Consider the following 14,304-nt stretch of genomic DNA (forward strand, 5'->3'; position numbering starts at 1 on the left):
TCCTTTTTTCCTTTTAAACCTTTTTTTTTTTTAAAGCTAATATTTGACCAATACTAGTTTAAATATAATACTTTATTTTTATACAGTAAATGAACATATATATATATAAATATTATTTTATTTTATTAAACCGTCTTTCACTCATGCCGACCTCAAAAAGAACAACCTCTCAAGTCTTATTTATTTTAGAGAGTTTGATAAACTAACAACACCAATTCCAAATGTTTATTTCTGAATTATATATACAAATTTCATGTTTAAAGTCAGAACAATAGTAGAACTTGGGATTATCATGCGGAAATGATCACAGCGATACCAAACAAGTTGGGATGGCATACATAACTTCAGTCTCAACGTTAAACAAAAAAAAAATGGAATCAAAGTAGCCTAGGACGTCATATAAGATGACTCCCGCACCTCTGAGAACATAGGAAAACGCAGCAATAAAAAGCAACGGCTTAAACGAAACAAGGTCAGTCCAATTGCCATCAAATGTATACTACAGTAAATTATGCATATTCAAACAAGTGACTCAAAATATATATGATAAACCCTCATGAGCAAATACTTTTGTTATCTGATTCTGCCAATGCCTCCTCGGATACGTCTCCCTCTCAGCAATCCCACAAGCTTATGTGCCTACGAAACAGCTTCCTCAATCTCCATATCTCACAAAATGCAATTATCCTCAGCATCGCAGCTCTTACTACCCTAATAAACACAAGAGAAACCAATCTTAGTTTCTCTCACCTGCGAATCCATGACCAGTGTTTCTCCCACTCGTACCCCTTTGCTGTTGGTATCCACCATGCCTTTGCTGCCCCTGTCCCTTCTCCCTGTATCTTGGACCTTCTGTATCTTTCGGTTGTTGTTCTCGATTACGTTCTCCATCATAAGTATGAGACCCAACAGGTTTGTATTCATAATGCACATTTTGCTTCTGGCTATCTCTGTTTGAAGTTGGCCTCTGATGGTGATGGGGCATATTCTCTTGCGCCGCTAAGCCCCAGCCTCCTTGAGACTCATGCCCTCTTCCAAATCGTCGACCCTGCCCTGTGTTCTTTTGGAACATACTATTCGGATTATGCTCAACCTGGACATCCTTATTGGTAGATCGGTTTTGCGACTGGGCTTGTTGTGTATCAGCTGGTGTCATTTTCTGTTCTGTAGAAACCCCTTGATGCTCGTATCCAGCAACATCTTTTTTCTGAGATCCATAAGTTTTCTCCCTCGTACTTTCACGACCTCCATACTTACCTGTCCTATTAGCTGTATGCCACACTTGATCTCCAGGGCCACGGCTTTCTTTTGAAGCAACGGGAAGATCTGGTTGACTAAACCCCTGGCCAGAGTTCTGCATATGAGCTTTATTGAAATCCTTCTTATTGGCTTTTTTAGGGTCACCATAGTTACTTCCTCCATCTTTGTTGCTTCTGGAAGCATGCTGCTTGCCGTGAATGCCCATTCCTTGATCTCTTCCAACAGCACTTGCTTCCACTTCTTCAGCAGCAGAGTAATGCGTTTCAGGAGTCATATACCAGCCATCGTTCCATCCATCATCATTACATGTGGTTTGATCCTTAGAAGAAATTTTTTCGGTTTGATTACTAGAGTGATAGTTCACTGTTCCTTGGATGGGCTGATTTGAGTTTACAAATTGTCCATCCTCCAAAGCTTTACTAGGTGCTCCAGAACCTCTCTGGTGCCATGATCCATGTTCTCTACCATGCTTTCCCTGCCTACCATTCCCGTGTCTTGACTTTGAAGGAGACCTAGATTTGCCTGCAGTTGAACCAGAAGGTTGGAGAATTCCTGTACCTTCACCTCCACGATTTTCTTTCTGGTTTACATTCTCCGACATATCTGGAGCAGCCGCTGTTACTAGACTTTTACTGACGTTATGCTCAGCCATTTCCTTTACTATGGGCTTCGCTACATATCTTTCAATCTCCACTCTTTTACTTTTAGAGCTAGTCTGCCCTTGATGCTGACTCTTCGAAGAGGTGCCAAATTCAGGGAGAGTGTTCTGACTCCCTACACCTGTTGAAACATCAGCTTTCTGCTGTGGATGTACCGGAGCCCACATAACAGCATTGTTACCAGGAAATTTCTCTGCAGGCTTTTTTACCAGTGAGTTTCTTTGAGTCCTACGCACATGTTGAGATTTCCAGTTGTTTTTTGCTCTGTTTTGAGACTCTTCATTAGTGAAGGAACTGATTTGTTCAGACGAATCACCAGACACTTTGATATCCAAGCTTGGAACTGAAACAGACCCCAAATCCATTTCAACTGCCCTTGCCTTACCAACCTCAGTTGACTCATCTCCCGATTTTTTTTCTTTTCCAATGGCAGCTCTTGTCGTAGTCAACATTGTTGTCTCCTCAGCCTTGTGCTTTTTCTTACCATTCCTGTTATTTTTTCTTTTCGTGAAAGTTGACTCAGTTGAAACGCTTGACGTTGCTGGCATGTCTGAGTTATGGCCTGAGACACCTTCATTAACAACCTGAGGAGATGGAACAACATCGAACACCTCAGTAGTAGCAACGGAGCTTCCTGCCGTTTTTTTCTCAAATACCTGCTTATAACCCAAACGCTTTTGTTTTAAGGCAGTGCCATCACGATCACGTGGAAGATTATCCTGTTGGGTAGGGCCCACATTATTTGCATATTCTGTTGAAGCCCTCGTGTTTTTTCCTGATCCTAAAGTAGGTTCTACGGAATTTGCAGCTGTAACAGTGTCTGGTGAATGAGACCCAGGGTCTTTTGGCATGTCTGAAAGAGAAGCATTAGATGCAGCTTCCATGTTCTTGACTGAACCCTCCTCAGATACTTGGGAACGTCTATTCAACTCTTCTAGTTTTGCAAGAGCCTTAGCCCGCTGATCTCTTGCTCTTTCTTCCTCCTCTTTCTGCCTCTGTTGAGCTCGCTGCCTGGCTAACTCTCTCATCGTAGAACGCTTTAAGAGAACATGGCAAACACTCAGTCAAACAAAAAAAAAGGATGACTACAGACAAGAAACACATAATAGTATAAATAACAACAAAAATCATATGAACTAGTTTATACCTGGTTATCGTTTGGGTCTGCTAATATTCCAGACCCAGGCCTCCTGATGGAATCGGTATTTGAAGAGTCATCTACATTAACCTCGCGAATGCTTTCTGAGTTTGTCGCTAAAGTTGCACGGGAGGAGCCTGACATTACAGTTGTCTTCTGCCAACCATCGTTGCCTTCACTGTTCACTATTCGTTTGGTCTGGGGGTCTGCTCTGCCTTGAGTCTGTTGAGTAGATCTCCTGTAGGTACTAAAATCAAAACTTTTCCGTCATAAAGGATGGCATAACTGGCTGAAACGCTAAAAAAATGATAACTGACCTGGATACGGCAGTTCCACTCGTAGCTGCCAGCTCAGCATTTTTGCTTGTGGCGGGATCACCTTGATTAGAGTGTAATGAGTTCTTACTATCACTGGCATGACCAGTTCGAGGATTTTTTGCTGAAACTTTATTTACGGCGTTCCCAGAATTGACTGTACGTGGTTTGCTTTCCTGATCATCTTTATTGACGACAAATGATGCATTTTGCCAACCATCATTAGTTCTAGTTTTAGCATTTAAGCCCTCGATTTTCTGAATCAAACTGGAATCTCCGGAAGCAGAAAGTTCTGCCTTAGCTGGTTGTACTTCACCACTTGCCTCATTTCTGTTTTCTATCCTCTCGTTTCTTGAAGTTTGCAGCTGTTGAGTTACCTTCTCTGCATTCGGGAGCCTATTTCCTAGAAATTCTTCCCGCTTTGCTTTATCTTCCCCGAACCTCCCATCTTGGTGCTTTAAGAGAACCTTGTATGGCCTATGTGTTTCTTGAGAATGTGATGGCTCGTTGTATGGCCTTTGTGTTTGTTGAGATTGTGATGGCTCGTTGTATGGCCTATGTGTTTCTTGCGAATGTGGTGGCTCGCTTCCAGGCATATCATATCCACCTTGACCAGAATGATTGTTATAAGTATGCGGACCAGCAGGCCTACCTGCAAAAGGCAGGTCTCTGTTGCTGGGATTGCCATACCCCCTGGGAGGACCATAGTAGCCTTCGGGTGGCGCTGGACCAACATAAAACCCAGGCCTAGACTGCATCCTTGGGTGTACATAAGAATCAAGCATTGGAGGTCTGAACATCCTTTCATTACTAGAGTGATTACCCCTAGGACGAGCCCCATGTCCAGGAGCAGGTGGAACTTGTGTAGGATAAAATGGAAAAGGGTCCATGTGAAAACCCCCAGGACCCATTGGGGCACCATATGGGTGGTTCCCTCTGTACCAGCCACCACCTTGATGATTATTTACTGGAGGACCACGCCAAGCATCATACTGATGAGGAAAATTAGCATTAAAATAAGATTGTGGACCACGGGAGTCCAATTGCCCTTCTTCTCTACAATGTCTATGTGCATCTTCACTGTATGGCTGATCATCTCTTCTCCAGGAATTGGCATCTCCAATCCGTTCATTAGCTTCTGCAGATAAAAGAGAAGATATGGTCAGCTATAGTGTCCAAGAGAACCTGAGAGGGTAACATGGCCCTCCATAAGATATGATTATAAACATAGGTAACTCTTGAAATGAGATGCCAACATCTGTTGTATATCCCCAAAACATACAAAAAGAGATTTGAAAGTAAGAACCTTTTGTGCAATCTACACCTTGCTCTTCTACAGATCTTCCAGACGAAGATGGAGGACGAGAGCGAGGTCCAGCATCTGCAAATTGGTAGTTTCTTAGAGCCATGCCTTACGTATCTACTTCATCAATTCACATCACATTCTATCTAGGTAATTTTAAAACCCTCAAGTAGCACATATTAGGAGGTCATCTAAGATTGAAACAGTGTTCAACCAACAGCAAGCCAGATAAGCCATGCCCTGAAAATTTTGACTTTGTTGAATATCCGTGTAGATAAACTTCTCAACAGAATCGCATTTAGAAGTACAAATTTTCAAACTGTGCTAACGTCACTCTCTTGAAGGCAAGGACGACGAGTATATGATAGAATTGAGTACAAATTGAAACATTTTATATTTCTAATAGCTTACACGCTGATTGTATTTTTTGAAAAGTGCACAGAGAACTATTCTTAAATGGAAGTACTGTAATGCATGAATGACACATTAACTTTAACTGTTAATCGATGGTACCTTGTGGCCTTGTGCTCTTTTCAGAACTCTCTTTTTCAGTACCAAGGGAAGGAAAATCTCCAGAAGTCAAAGAAAATCCATCATTCTTTGATGGAGCAACTCCCTGCAGAAAACGAGTCTTGAAGAATGAGGATAAATAATGAAAGGTGGGTAACTTGTAAACAACTATTCTACAAAAAAAATAACCTTTTAAGTTTGCTAAATAATAATGAAAAACCCCTCCATCAAATTCTATTTGCGCAACCAGAATTCTAAACTTCTTGGAGAACATATGCCACTCAGTTGCCAGATGATTATGTTACGCACTACAAAGCATTTCTCTAGGAGAAACAATAAGTGCCCTATAATTTGATGAAGTATCCTACGCTTGTTCCCATTGCAAACACGAATGATATACCAGTAATTAAAGTTCTATCCTAGATTGATAACTAATTACCATTCACAGTCCCAAAAACAGAAGACGTAATAGAAGAGTGACATGGAGCTCAACAGATGTAAGGATACAAAAGAAGGATAAAATAAAAGAACCATACCAACTTCTCTCCCGGCACATGTTGACCCCATGTTTCAGAAGTCTCTGACACGTGTTCAGCAAATCGGGATAACTGGGAACTTCCTGGTCTTGTGTCTGCACTATGTGGACGTTGTAGTGCAACTGATGCCTGATTAGATGGATACACCCCAGATGCTGATGAAGGCCGAGAGTTTGAATCCCATGCAACAGAAGAAGAAGAGTCATGTGCTTTGTTACTATCAGCAGTTGAAGGTCGAGTGACACTTCCACCAGAAGAAGGTCGATTACTGAGGTGGCTTGGTGAACCAGGGCCACTTTCAGTTCGTGGTGACAACGATGATGTCCCCCAAGCATTCAGTGATGATTTACTACCCCAACTAAGGGTTCCCCTACAATAGATGTCCAGAAGAAATTTAAACCATCTAAAATTTGAGGAAGAAGAAGAATGAGAGGAATAGCATCTCAAACAGGTCAACTTACTTTGGAACAATTTCCACGTTAGGGTCAAGGCCTTGGTTCTCTAACCTTAAATTCAGAAGAGAAATGTTCAGGGAACGAGATTCTATATACATATATTAATAATAAACATGATCCTGCACTCATCAAATACCTTTGGCTTGGTAAATTAATCGGTTTTGGAACAGCAACCTTTCCCAATATAGTCATGCCACTTCTTCTTGTAGTACCCCATCTGCTAATATCCGGGAAATGTAATTTCTCATCAAACCAATGATACAAGATCATCACAGAGGATACAAAGCTCTTTACGTGAAAATGAGAAAAGGTATAAATGATTATACATTTCGGTAGTTAAAAAACGACCAGCTCTTATAATATGTTTTCTATAAACATTAAAACAATATCTTCTGTTACTCTAAATGATGATGTTGCAAATCAATAACCATGTTGAATAAAACTATTCTACACTATGAACGCAAGTAATATGAAATAAAAACTATTCTCCTTCCAAACATGGTGAATGTATATCATGCAAGCAAGCTCTTTCAAAGAAAGAAAAAAACAAACACTGAGTTTCCTTCAATACCCCAGGCACATATAGTGATTCTATTTCTAACAGCAGCACACTGAAAACAAGTAATTCATATTAAGACAAGGCCACATGAAAATAAAATCATGCAAGCATCGTGAAAAGAGGCCAAAATATAACCCATAACCCAGTATTAAAACACACAGAAAACTTGAAAGAAGAGAAGAAACCTTCGATCTCCTGTGGTGCTAGAGGTCATTATAAAGCGGCTACAAGATCCAATAACACCTCTTGAAACCTGTAAGACAAGGGGCATAATCAGATTCAGGAATGAAATTTCAAGCTCGAACTCAAAAGAATCAAAACTAGACCGTTGGCACCTCTCAGTGCTAAATCCAAATTTAGAAATCCACAAAGCTAAATGCAGAGATAACATTTGTTCCCAAACATGAAATTTGAAAGTCTACTTGAAGAATCCAGAACAATCAAAAAAACTTTCTAAAAGTTACCATCAGGAAAAGAAAGCATACAATACAAAGTAGTCAGGTAAAAAACACCCATATCAATTGCTACACAACAATCAAATTAGCTACAGAAACCTGAAAACTATCAAAGGATCATCTAACCGCATTACTAAAGCTAACGAATGTTGAAATTTTCTGGATCAACCAACGAGCTATCACAAGAAGAAGAAGAAGAAGAGACCTTTGTAAAACATACAAATGCAAATCCACTAATGTCAATTCAATTGAGGCTAACCCAACTTAAAAAAGAGACTTTTATAAGTCGGATAATTCTATAAAACTCGTCACTCGATTCCTCTGGAAAATTAAAAAAAAAAAAAAAAAAAAAAGGGAAGCCAGAGAGAGAGAGAAACAACTGACCAAAGGGGATTATATAACGGAGGGAGGGGGTCCTCCTCGGGGAAACCCTAGATATTGAGAGAATCAAACAAAGGGGAGGCAGATCGGAGGCTGCGATGGAAACGAAGAAGAAGGGAGAGATGAAGGAGAGAAGACAAAGGATCTGTGTTGTTGGGGGAAAACAAAAGCGGTGATGAAAGCTTACGTTCAACGGATTGGTTTGAAAGACGAGAGAAAGCGTCGAAGTTCGTTTCAGGGCCTGCCTGCCTGCCTGCCTGCACGGTTTTACTCTGCCCTCTCTTTTTTTTTTCTTTTTTTTTTTCTCTTTTAATGTTTTTTTTTTTGGTCTTCTCTGTAATTTGTAATTGAATTTAGTGACCATTGTATTTGCGTTCTGATAAAAAGGTAAAATAGCGAATAATAATTAAATTCTGCTGCCCAAAAAATTAAAAGGTTCACACCTATCTCAACCAAAAAAAAATTAATGACTGATAAATTAGGATATGCATCATTAATATATTTACCTAACTCGATTATAAAAAGGTAATACTAATACACAAACAAAACAATATACCGCAAAAATCACCTTTTTATGGCATATTCTTAGTAATTTTTTACATACAGCTTTTTTTTATATAACGTGTATATATGATTAAGAAATTAAAGTTGATCGGCTAATTAATGACCAACAAAAAAATTTGGTAATCTTTTTGTTTAAAGTTACTTGTTTTACCAACCTGTTTGCGTTTGTTTGTGAAGTACTTATACTAGGGTCGAGCACAACTGCACAAGTCAATTGTTTTGTAATGGAGGGAGAGTGTGTAGTGCTCGGATATAATCTCAAGCGGATCTAAGATTAGAGCTAGGTCTCTAAATTCTTCAACACTTTTCTACAATCTCTCGTTTGACATTTTACAGACTTCTGAAATATTCCGAAAAAATGCACATAAACCAAAGAAAAATGCTTAAAGAAGTGATTAAGTATTGGTGGATAATTATCTTGGATCCAACCCATATGAGATTTGATAAAATCCTTGGGCAAATTGGGCCGTGACAATAATTTCGGTCCATGAACCATTCATGATTTATCTATCTTATCCTTGCAAAGATTATTTTCTCTTTGTTACCTTCATAATAATTAACACCCCCAAAAAATATGTTATTACGACAATTTACACCCTGAATTGTATTGTTCGAAACTGTAAAATTTCCTTTAACATGTCCACGAACGACAAAAATTACATAGTCAATGAGCCTAGCTAATCTACAAGTTCAAGAAAGCGAATTAGATGTGAAACTGAGAAGTGACGTAAATCTCGAAAATATTACACGTAAAGCATTCACCAGTCTTGTAGTAAACAGAGATCCTGAATAAATTCAGTGTTTCTCATTCGGTTCATGTACTGTCGTTTCCAAGGTTCTGCCATTGACAAACGAAAAAGCTGAAACTCTTCACGCCAAAGGCAATCAAAATCTTTTTTTTTTTTTTTCTCAATGGGAAAAACCTTTTCTGGCGGAGAGAAACAAACAAAGAGCTTCCACCTAATCTTTTTTTTTTCAGCTTATATATAAAGCTTCTCCAGTGACCCCTTCGCCGTGGCCAAGTTTAAGACCTTTTAGGACCCTCTGTTTGGAATTTGACAGGTACTTTTGTCTTTGTTTTTATATTTTGATAGGTAGTACTCTTGGGAGGATAAAGGTTTCAAATCTTTTAATTAAAAAACAAATCTTGATTGAATGATTTGTACGTAAATGAGTTAAGTATGAGTTATTATCTAATTAGGTTCATAATTCAATATAAACACATGTTACGTAGGACACCTTTATCTCTTGAGATTCTTCAAGGGTTATTTTAATCTCCTTTCAAAATTCATAACTTTGAATTTATCAGCCAAAAAGGTTCAGTCTCGTTGGACAGCACTTGCTTTCCTTCGATAAAATGAGATTCTATAAGTTTCATTTTTAATAAAGAGGTCTTTTCCAGCTATCTCACCTCTGCTCTTCTTCTTTCAAGCATTAATTTGCATCTTTTTGTTTCCTAGCTTTTTCGTTTTAGTTAGGAGAGAAAATGGAACAGATTCCGAGGTTCCTGTCTTGGAGGAATATGTTGGTCCTCTCGTTGGCCGTGAACTTCAGCTTGATTCTAAAGATCTTGAAAGGTGAAAAAGAACGAGGAGATTCTTGGGACAGAACGGTGTATTCTAGCATATGGCCTGTGGTATCCACCACGGCCTCAGGATCTTCTTTGTTGTCTTCCGCATCTTGCAACTATAGCAAGATCGAAGAAGACGACGACGGAATTATCAACCTCAAACTGTAAGTCTTTACTTACTCTTTCACATTCTAGATAACAATTTTCTGAAGAAAAGTTTATGTTCTTGTCACTATGACACTATGGTGGAAGTTTTGATTGAATTTTTATTCTTTCTTGGTGTTTTAGACTAGTAAATATGTGTATTAATGGCGTATCCACTAGAATCTGTAGACAATATTTCTTCCTTATACCATACTTGATTGCTTTGAAAGTCACTGATTCTAATACTAGCAAAGAATCTGAGATTATCCTACAAGCACGCAAGTGAACCTCCACGCTTTAATGCCATAGTCACCATTCGATTTTTAATGCAACTTCAAAAAGGGGCGGTCATTGTGATATAATTTTTTACTGATGGTGTTCATTATTTGACGCCCCTATATATATTTTCTGTGTTCCTTAACGTACGCCGCTAGTTTGAATATTTGGTTCTGTTATTATTTACTTTGTTATGAGTTATGACTTATGACTCGTCAAAAAAAAAAGAAAAAAAACTTTGCAAATCGATCCATTTGTTTTCTTTTTTTTTAGGGAATTTAGATAAATTGATCATAAATGTCAACTGTTAAAGAGTATTAAAATAAATTGGAAATGGGCCACTCTTCTTGTTGATGAGAAAGTAAAGAAGAGAGTGACTTTTTTTTAATACGGACTTGGTATGTGGTATGTTGTGAGAGGAAGGAGGTTGACGAGTGATGTTTCTTTTTGGATGCTCTCGTAATTAATTTAGTTAGTGATAGCCAATGGAGTTTGAAAGTTTAGGTTGAGGAGACACATGGTATATCAGAATATATATTATTATTTTATTATTCTTTCCAACTCCATTGTCAAGGGAAAACTTATAAATAGGTAAAAGAGAAAAAGAAAAAAAAAGTAAAGAGAGCCCACATTTTGGTGGACATGATTCTCTGAATACATAAATATTTCATGTCCTTTGAGAGAATCTAAAGGACTAGTTTGGTGATCTAGTACGTACTTGACCATGTTTTTTTACTGTTTCAGAAATCAGAATGTGTTGTTTTATGTTCTCCATTAGAGAAGAGGACCCACGAATACTTTCTTTACCTATATTCGCAGCTTTCCTTAATTCAAAGATCAGTTATTGTCACACTGTCGATAAACATAATGTACGCTAACCTTGATGTGGTATCTATACGTAGTGGCGATCCAACGGTGTATGAGAGATACTGGCAGGAAATGGGAGATGTGACAACAATGGTGATACCTGGATGGCAATCTCTCAGCTATTTTTCAGATAACAACAACCTTTGTTGGTTTCTTGAACCAGAGCTTGGCAAAGAGATTGTGAGGGTGCATAAGGTTGTTGGGAATGCTGTAACGCAAGACCGCTTCATTGTTGTTGGCACTGGCTCAACACAGTTGTATCAGGCTGCTCTCTATGCTCTCTCCCCACATGATGACTCTGGTCCTATTAATGTCGTCTCAGCTGCACCTTATTATAGTGTGAGTCACATTAAGAGCTGTCTACTCAAACTATTTGTATGTCTTGTTATAGACGCACCATTTTGCTGGATATATACTAGCTTTCTAGGGTTGTTTTAGCACACATAGATATCAATCTAACATGTATAAGCGGTTTGGTTGCAGTCATACCCTTTGATTACTGACTGCCTTAAATCGGGTTTATATCGATGGGGCGGAGATGCAAAGACATACAAGGAAGAAGGTCCATACATTGAACTTGTTACTTCTCCAAACAACCCTGATGGGTTCTTGAGAGAACCGGTAGTAAACAGTAGTAAAGGTATATTGATCCATGATTTGGCTTACTACTGGCCGCAGTATACGCCGATAACATCAGCAGCTGATCACGATATAATGCTCTTCACTGCTTCGAAGAGCACTGGCCATGCAGGGATGCGCATTGGGTAACTACATTTTTGTTACGTTTTACTTCATGGGAACAAAACAAAAAGCAAGTCTCTAAATTAAACGTCACATTCTTGTTTCATTTTGCAGATGGGCTTTAGTGAAAGACAGAGAGACAGCTAGGAAAATGACAGAGTACATTGAACTCAACACGATTGGGGTTTCAAAGGACTCGCAGCTTAGAGTAGCCAAGGTTCTAAAGGCTGTGTCAGACAGCTGTGGGAATGAAACGGCTAAATCCTTCTTTGAACACAGTTATGATGCTATGTACGAGAGGTGGAAGCTATTGAAACAAGCAGCGAAGAACACTAAACGTTTTACCGTTCCTGATTTCGTCTCTCAACGCTGCAATTTCTTTGGCAAGGTCTTTGAGTTACAACCAGGTAAATATAAATAAAAACAATGTAAATAATTATGGAACCATTTATTTTTTCCTCATTTGATTTAGTGTATTATATACTGTGTGCAGCTTTTGCATGGTTTAAGTGTGAAGAAGGGATTGTGGATTGTGAGAAGTTTCTAAGAGAAGAAAAGAAGATTTTAACGAAAAGTGGAAAGCACTTCGGCGATGACAAAAGTTATGTGAGGATAAGTATGTTGGATAGAGATATTAACTTTAATATTTTCCTTCACAGGGTTTCAGTTTCCTCTAATTCAACTTTGTAAGTGCAATTGTGCATGTGATGATGATCTTTGCAACAAGTGTTTTCTAAATTATTGGAAATTTGAATAATGTGGAGATCAAAAAGGACCAACTAATTCGTCTCTCGGATGAATAGTATAGATTGGATACTGATGATCAAGCTCAAGTTAAAACTTATTACACCCTACAAGAGAACATTCATTTACTACCGAGCGTTTGTTCAAGTGTGTCGGCATGTTGGTCTGAAAAGTCTTGGTTGTAAATTTGTAATCTTTTGAAGCATCAGATCCAACACATTTCACTTATAGCGTATTCTTTTTTTTTTTCTTTTTTCAATTTTTAACTCCAACGTTAATTAATTAGGTTTTACAATTGTATCCTTCATCGTCATGTCAACTATGGTGCAAGTATCATTGTCGCAACCTGTCCATTTTACAATTGTATCAGCTTTTCCACTGCGTCATTTGTATATCACGTCAACTATTTTGTCTGCATAATTCAGAAGGATAAAACCATTTCTATATAATCTATCAAAAGTGTTAACAAAATTTAACCAACAAAAAAAAACACTAACAAACTATATTTTTTTACATCAAACCCTTTTGAAAATGACTCTCTTCGATAAACACCAACAAACTAATTAAAATATTAACACTGTGAAAATACTTAAAAAAGAACCGCCCATTCATCATGCTTTAAAAGTTTATGAAAAGATAAATTGAAAATAACTAAAGAGCGTCAACTAACAAAAAATAAAATAAAACTTCTAGAAACAAAATAAATTTACAAAATATATATGGATGAGGAAGAATAGAGTATGAGGTGAGACACAACCACACAAACCATTCACGTGATTGTTTCTGCAAAATTCATCATCAACTTTCTCCTGACTACGCCACATCACATTTGTTTGTGGTACTATTCCGTCGTCAAACGCCCGTCGTCTTTGTCTTTTTTCCACAAATTTAATCCTCCCTTCTTTATCAACTTGATGATCGTCTACATAACAATACTTGTCTTTTTCCCTATTCACAAATTAATTAGTCTTTGTCTTTGATGAGAGATGTAAATATTATTTTGAAACCAAAATTGATCCTAATCTCAGTTTGAGTACCATTATTTGTACCCATTTCTTGAATTTTGATAGCATCTTGTAATTGTTTCCATTCCTGTTATTCATCCTTACACAAATGATCCTCATGTACGTTGTTTTGTTTGTTGTACATCTAAATATCATCGACACACAAAAAAAAAAGTAAGGTTGTAACCAAGATATGTGTTTCTCACCTTCACCATAAGTAAGCCGAACAAATTATATAAATTGTTTTGTAATTTTGTACTACTAATTAGTGACAAAGAGTTAGAAAGAGGGAGAAAACATGATTAAGAGTTGGAAGCTGTAAATATGTCTTACAAAAAACGTGTTTGAATTCCATTTTAAGGATAAATGATGCTTCAGGTCTTAAAATAAATTTGTTGCAACTTGCAACATGATCTCTTTAAGACCAAAAACAAAACAAGACTACACCGGTTGGTCCACAATTAATTTTTGGCTCACAATAATATTCCTACATATTATATAACAGTAAGAAAAGAACATATATAGTATATAACAGTAAGTAATGCATACAAAAATCCAAAAAACAGAAAAAATCATTTAAAGTCACACAATTATTAGAACGGTTAAGTAGATGTTAAACTTAAACCAGATCTACAAACTTTACTGAACAAGTTTTAGATTTTCAAACAACTGTTATATATGCTTTTTTATTTTTTATTTTTTTTGTCACAAGTTATATATACTATTAAGAAGTATATTTACCCCACTGTTACATCAAGATAAATAAAATGATAAATTGCACATGTTTTGGAAGATTAGCTTAAGACTAGAAAATACCGACAAAT

General features: G+C 37.5%; 2 protein-coding genes across 10 annotated transcripts; one reads left to right on the forward strand and one right to left on the reverse strand.

Annotated features, from left to right (window-relative positions):
• Positions 1 to 256: 256 nt before the first annotated feature.
• Positions 257 to 7,943, reverse strand: LOC104722515 (protein MODIFIER OF SNC1 1). Of its 8 annotated transcripts, none has more exons than XM_087475204.1 (11): positions 7,758 to 7,943; positions 7,574 to 7,663; positions 6,920 to 6,987; positions 6,312 to 6,392; positions 6,182 to 6,226; positions 5,721 to 6,090; positions 5,188 to 5,290; positions 4,678 to 4,752; positions 3,375 to 4,509; positions 3,067 to 3,295; positions 257 to 2,956 (listed from the first exon to the last, which is right to left on the reverse strand). In XM_087475204.1, exons 3-11 carry the CDS (start codon positions 6,946 to 6,948, stop codon positions 737 to 739), a joined length of 4,287 nt encoding a protein of 1,428 aa, XP_087331330.1. In that variant the 5' UTR covers positions 6,949 to 6,987; positions 7,574 to 7,663; positions 7,758 to 7,943; the 3' UTR covers positions 257 to 736. The 8 variants fall into 8 exon arrangements, with proteins under 8 accessions (XP_087331330.1, XP_010438989.2, XP_087331328.1 ...); XM_010440687.3 differs by having other exon boundaries at positions 3,067 to 3,304; XM_087475202.1 differs by having other exon boundaries at positions 6,312 to 6,395; positions 7,758 to 7,932.
• Positions 7,944 to 8,954: 1,011 nt separating this feature from the next.
• On the forward strand, positions 8,955 to 12,504 carry TAR2 (tryptophan aminotransferase related 2). 2 transcript variants are annotated; one of them, XM_087475205.1, is made up of 6 exons: positions 8,955 to 9,196; positions 9,595 to 9,868; positions 11,027 to 11,330; positions 11,475 to 11,755; positions 11,847 to 12,139; positions 12,226 to 12,504. In XM_087475205.1, the coding sequence occupies exons 2-6, from the start codon at positions 9,621 to 9,623 to the stop codon at positions 12,420 to 12,422; spliced, it is 1,323 nt and encodes a 440-aa protein (XP_087331331.1). In that variant the 5' UTR covers positions 8,955 to 9,196; positions 9,595 to 9,620; the 3' UTR covers positions 12,423 to 12,504. The 2 variants fall into 2 exon arrangements, with proteins under 2 accessions (XP_087331331.1, XP_010438994.2); XM_010440692.3 differs by lacking the exon at positions 8,955 to 9,196 and having other exon boundaries at positions 9,502 to 9,868.
• Positions 12,505 to 14,304: the final 1,800 nt, after the last annotated feature.

This window comes from Camelina sativa, chromosome 11 (assembly GCF_030686135.1).
Source record: "Camelina sativa cultivar CO46 ecotype springtype chromosome 11, ASM3068613v1".
Classification (NCBI taxonomy): domain Eukaryota; kingdom Viridiplantae; phylum Streptophyta; class Magnoliopsida; order Brassicales; family Brassicaceae; genus Camelina; species Camelina sativa.

Excerpts from the sequence above, each read along its gene's own strand:
- LOC104722515 (XM_019232730.2), bottom strand. The coding sequence starts at position 6,948 with ATGACCTCTAGCACCACAGGAGATCGAAG. Across the intron at positions 6,227-6,311 it reads ATTAATTTACCAAGCCAAAG|GTTAGAGAACCAAGGCCTTG; the intron begins GTATTTGATGAG and ends TCTGAATTTAAG. Across the intron at positions 5,291-5,720 it reads ATGTGCCGGGAGAGAAGTTG|GGAGTTGCTCCATCAAAGAA; the intron begins GTATGGTTCTTT and ends CGTTTTCTGCAG.
- TAR2 (XM_087475205.1), top strand. The coding sequence starts at position 9,621 with ATGGAACAGATTCCGAGGTTCCTGTCTTGGAGGAATATGTTGGTCCTC. Across the intron at positions 9,869-11,026 it reads GGAATTATCAACCTCAAACT|TGGCGATCCAACGGTGTATG; the intron begins GTAAGTCTTTAC and ends ATCTATACGTAG. Across the intron at positions 11,756-11,846 it reads CATGCAGGGATGCGCATTGG|ATGGGCTTTAGTGAAAGACA; the intron begins GTAACTACATTT and ends TTCATTTTGCAG.